Source organism: Pinus tabuliformis, chromosome 1_1, assembly GCF_031772625.1.
Source record: "Pinus tabuliformis cultivar Carrire ecotype Pingquan chromosome 1_1, CPIR1, whole genome shotgun sequence".
Taxonomy (NCBI): Eukaryota; Viridiplantae; Streptophyta; class Pinopsida; order Pinales; family Pinaceae; genus Pinus; species Pinus tabuliformis.
Window position 1 is genome coordinate 784,229,313 of NC_142297.1, and position 5,931 is coordinate 784,235,243.

General features: G+C 35.9%; 1 protein-coding gene across 1 annotated transcript; it reads left to right on the forward strand.

The window, feature by feature from the left end:
• The first annotated feature begins 5,051 nt into the window (after window positions 1-5,051).
• Window positions 5,052-5,537, forward strand: LOC149216331 (uncharacterized). The gene has a single exon (XM_089389912.1). The coding sequence runs from the start codon at window positions 5,052-5,054 to the stop codon at window positions 5,535-5,537; it is 486 nt and encodes a 161-aa protein (XP_089246038.1).
• Window positions 5,538-5,931: the final 394 nt, after the last annotated feature.

A 5,931-nucleotide genomic window follows, 5' to 3' on the forward strand; every position in this document is an offset into this window, starting at 1 on the left:
AAGAATAGAGACCATCTGCTGTATATCTTGCATGCTAACAGTATGGAAATTGTTGCATAGTATCTATATAGAAATGCTGCATATCGACAGTATAGAACCAATGCATATTATCTATATAGAAACAGAGACATATTATTTATATTCAAACTGTACCAGAGTCCGGAGAGAGAGACCCTAACGGTACGCAGAGAAATTAAGAGCATATTAGAAAGATGCATTACACTATATATTAGTAGAATGATTTAAATAGAATACAGAACTGCAAGAGCAGTATTGTGATGCTAAAGAAAACAAAGAACACGTTGGAATAGTATCGCTGTTCATAAGCATATTATAAGACTATAACAAGAAACGTAAACAGACCCTGCGCTAAGGGTTAAATATCATTATGTTCAAAAAACTAATGCGAAAGAAATCACAGTAATATATCATCATGCTCGAAACTAATGTGAAAGAAATCACAGTGGTACCGTTTACCATATCCAACCGGTATAAAGAACATAGAGTAGAACCGTTAATAGTGCGAGGTCGACACGAAGTCACCGGGTAACCAAACCCCGTAGAGGGAACGACCATGTACTGCCGTGGAATAGTCGCGTATAACCAGTGAAGTCGCGACTGTTACCCTTAAACCCTCAATTAAATAAAACAAAACTCTGTGGACAAGGAATAACAGTAATCCTGTATAAACCGTCGAGCATCATACATTCATAAATCAATATCATATGCGGATAAAGCAGGACAGAACGCTAGTATAAACGGTATCCAATGATAAATACATGCATGGTATTCAAGAACAATTCATTAACATTATAATAACAGAAAACCCTGTTGGGTACAAGAACAGTATAGATATCCAAATGTCCAGAGTGCTGAAGGAGGTTCTCGTCCTTCCTAAATCATACGAAAACTGTATAAATCAAAGAGGTCGCGGGCTCAGGCATGGAAAGGCCGACCACGACTTGAACCAGGGTTTGACCGAGTGATAGAACCCTGAGGCATTAAGAGAAAGACCGCCGTGAGGGACTCCTCAGGCTGGAAAAATCATCATAAGACAAGCCGTAATCAATAAACCTCACCTATCAAGATTAATCATGGACCCTGCTTGGAAATGTAATGGGTAAATACCTGTGAGTGCAGCGGCTGCATAATAGCTCTTCGAGCGATATATGGACTCCGAAACAAATACCTGCAAGTGGAAAAGCATGCAAGGTGAGCTCAGGTCGATAGGAATCCAGAATATAAGCAAAGACACTGTAAACATAAATATATATAAATCTCTCAGTGCGGAAAGACCTGTAGATGGCGGGTAATAGACGTCAGAGTACCTGGAATGGCGTTGCAGGACTTGTTCACTGGTGCATGAAGGGCTGCCGAGCGGAGCAGAATGCGGCCCTCTTCCAAACAGATGCAAATGAACCCGAAAACCGTGGCTCGGTGGTTTATAAAACCCTGGAACGATCGTAAGCCCTTGGATCCGAACATGTAATCTTGGCCGTCCATCCGAATGGAGGACTGGCACGCAAAACCCAGCGAATTTACCGAGACTTCACATGGCCTCTGCACGGTGCTAGCCACCTGGCAGAGGTAGGTGAAGACATTAAAACATTCGTTCACCACTTGGCACCAGGCTTGGTCGGAATAATGAAGCCGATGCATGTCACCCTTTGACTTAACCTTATCCTATAGTCACCAATGATTTTTAATCAACAGGGCAATACGTTATGGAAACGAAGATTATATATATGTGTTAAATTATAAGCAGTGGGTGCAGTACTTAGGGGTGAATTATATATGTGCATATGGATATTCCATGTTTGAATATATGTGGTCGGATATTAAGCATAGGTTATGCAATTAATTTTTTTTTTACTAGGTATAATTACCGTGGAGTCGTGACATGATGGTTATCTGCTCAACTTGGTTTTGAGATGCAGTCTATCGATAGTATCAGGAGTTTCATCAAAACACATTCAGAACTATCTGAACATTTTGTTTTATATATCCTCAATATAATATCATGATTTTCTTTCTAGAAAAAAAAAATTAATTATTAAAACCTTATCATTGAAAATTTAAAATTATCATTTTATATAATTCATATTATAAATTAATTTAAATTAACACTATCTAAGTATCTTAAATCTCTTGAAATTTAAGCTTACACTGGGATAAAAATAAATTAGAATAGAATACATTGCAAAATAGATAATTTTAGTGTGAATTTATCTTACCTTTTACTAATAGTAAAAAGTAATATGTATTTCATTTGGTTTATAAGAGGTAAGCGAATAGAACAGAGTGCATTGCAAACTAGATAATTTTATTGTGAATTATTTGAGCTTTTAATGATAGCACAAAGTACTATGTATTTTGTTGGGTTTATAATAGGCAATAAAGTGGTTTATAATATATAAAATTGTTTAATATTCATTTTTATTATTATTAATGAATATTAAAATTGTTTAATAATTTCTTTTGTTATTATATTATTAATAAATATTAAATAGTTTATAATGTTGTAGTTTAATTAGATTGCTTTTTTGTCTTGAAAATTATGGAATTTCTAATAATATTTTGATAAATTCTGGTAGGGATTTTTGTAAATCCAAACTACAGTATCAAATTTCAAAATTTTGGGTGCTTCACAAGTTTTTGATGGCATTGAATCCATTTCCACCATCAAAAACATGATTTAAACATTGATTTTCAAAGATTTGTTGAAATTTTTTTGAGTGTATTCCAGCCAAAAGTGGTCGTCCGGACAATTTCCTTGGTCTTGGTAGGCTTGTTCAATCTTATTGCAGTGACTTAATTAGTGATCTCTTTTTTCTTTTTCTTTTTTCTCTTTAATTTTTTTTTCAAATTGAGTTGTGGAGTCTACACAAATTTAAATGCTCAAAAAATTTTCAAAAACCTAGATCTATCTATGTATTTAAAAAATAAATAAAAAAACATTATAATCTTACCCAAATTGAATCATCAAATTTTAATGAAAAAAAAAACAAAATAACACCTTATTAAATTATATACTTTGATTTTTCAATGTTTCAAACAATTAGAAAAACATCGTTCTTTTGATAATCAAATAGAAAAATATTATTATTATTAACACAATCCTAATGGGTTAGGAAAAATTTAGTTATTAATACTAAATACTAATGGAAACACAATTAAATATATAAATATTAATTTTTATTAAATATTGAGAGAATTTTTTTGGATAAAACTGTGTGAGAGATTTTAGTATCCTTATATCGAGGATTTCATTTTACTTCTTGTTTATAAGTTTTTATATCTATATTAAATTTCATAAATTAATCAAATTTGTCTCCCTCTTTAATTAATTCTAGTCTACTCTCCTGGGTCCCCTAATTCTCTCCTTATTTTTTTTATTAAACTACTTATAATTTCTTTTATTTTTCTACTCATATTTTTTGTTATTTAATTATTTATATATATTCTTAATCTTGATTGTCTTCTCTTAATTATCACTTTATCAATTTAATATTATTTCTTAACTACTAATTGGGAAACCTCTCACATTTAAATGCTTCAAATTTTCACTCTCATTATTATTAAATATATCTAACATCAATTAATTTTTAATAACAATCCAAATAGTTTCCAAATATAATGAAATAAATATTTACTCATTATCAATTATTTTTTAATTATAATATTTTTTCATATATATTTAAATTTCAACATTTTATATGTTTTGGTTATTTAGTTGAAACTTATTTTAAAGTTAATTTGATTTTTGTTCAACTTAATGTGGTCTTATTAAACATTTTGACAAATAAAAAACATAAAATTCTAGTCTAATATAGTAATGACATTCTCATGTTCCTTCTTTAATTTTGACAAATAAAAAACATAAAGTTCTAGTCTAATATAGTAAAGACACTCTAATGTCCTTTATTTAATATATTGATTTTTCAAAATAAAATAAAATTAATCAAAAAATATAACATTAATATTTATAATCATAATTAATAATTAAATCAGTATAGATCCATTTAACTTTAGATCTAGCAAATTTTTTTTTAAAGAGGAAAAATAGATTTTCCCACTTGATAAATATAAATAATGAACATAAATCTTAACAAACAAAAAAAATAAATAGGAAAAATAGATTTTCTCACTTGATAAATATGAATAATTAACATAATTCTAAACTATTAAAATTTTATTTAAATTTATAATTATTCGATTTTAAGATTTAGTTTAAGGAGATTTCCATGCTAGGAGAATTTTCATTCTTCCTTGGATTATAAGTTTCTCAATCAGAAGGAGTTTGGTATTTCGCTAAGGCGGATGGAGCGCTCCGCGGTAGACCGTAAGGGTTTTGGTTAACCCTCTCACTGTCACCTGTTACCACTCTGCCTGCGATCCCGTAGCTGCCTGTTAGCTGTTACCCTGCCCGTTTTTTCTGGTCCATCTGTCGCTTTCAGGATGTCTTCAGCTATATTGGGTGAATCAATGGAAACGGAGGAGGAGGTTGATTATTCTGAAGATCCGCATCCTGAACAGGTTATATTTGGGTGCCCTAATTTTTCATCTACTGAAGTTGGCCCTAGCCGCCCATCGAACCCATTGCTGCCTATTACCTTTCCGGTGGTAACCTTGCCGGATCATCGCTCTGCTCATCACTCTGCCGGAAATTCCCCCGGGGTTCCCCTGCTTTGGATCTTCCCCCTCTGTCCCCTGGGACCCTTCATTTCCTGTCGTCCATTACTCCTCTGTCGCCCTCTTTTGATCCGCATCCGCACAATACTACCTTCTTCGCCGCGACATCTACGGGTCCTCCTCCTTCGACAGCCGCAAACCCTTCTGCTTCCCTTCACTCGCCTTCGGGCTGTTTTGAGACTCCGGCTGTTAGGGTTAGACCTGCTAAATCCATCCATTTGGAAGGCTCCCCGGATCCATTAGTGGATCACCCATCTGCTCCACGTACTGGGAAGAAAAGAACTAAGTGTGTTAAAGCGACCTCAAAGGATATCTCGATTCGTTTTGGAGAAACCTCTGCTATCGGGGAAGCAGCTATCATGGCAAGCACCATTCTCGTTGGACATGTTCGTGGGAGGGCGTATTCAGCAACTCGGCTCACCCAATGGGTAAAGGAAATCTGGGGAGGGGTCCTCAAGGAATTACCTGAGGTGCAAGTTTTACCTAGAGGCTGGTTTGCCCTACACTTTGCAAAGGAGAACTACACAGACTTGGTGCTGGCTAGATATTGGCACATTGAGATGGCGTCGGTTCTGTTAAAGAGATGGAGTCCTCTCTTTGATCCGGAGAGAGAACAAATTGGGGTTGGTCCACTGTGGGTTCGTCTGCCTGGGCTCCCTCTACAGTACTGGTGTGAGGAGGTCTTCATTCGCATTGGGAATGCTCTGGGGTCATATCTTGACCATGATCGAACCTTCGTAGAGTCAAGGAACAGAACCCTTGCGCGCATCTTGGTATACTTGGATACCCGCGAAGGATTGGAGGAGAAGATTACCCTGCACTGGGGGAAATTTACAAGGGTATAGATATTGGACTATGAAGGGGTTCCATTTCGATGTTGCCGCTGCCACAAGGTGGGGCACATATTCAAGGACTGCCCCCTCAACAAGAAACCGGAAGATACCCCTTTGTCATCCAATGCACCTTCGAGGACTGTCTCGCCGGCCATCCTGCGTACACCGGCGCCAGGACCTCCCATCAACAATCCTCCAAATGTATCAGGCGTCGCTCGCAGAACTCTCTCGCCGCCGGTCACCAGATCTCGGGCTGCTGCTGAAGCTGCCATTGCTTCGGGTACATCTCTCTCTCCTCCTTTATCTTGTATTTCTCCTTGCTCCTCATTGCATATTCCATCCATGTCTGTTGCATATTGCACTTTACCCACTTCCCCTGTCTATGCACCATCGGCTCCCTCCTTGC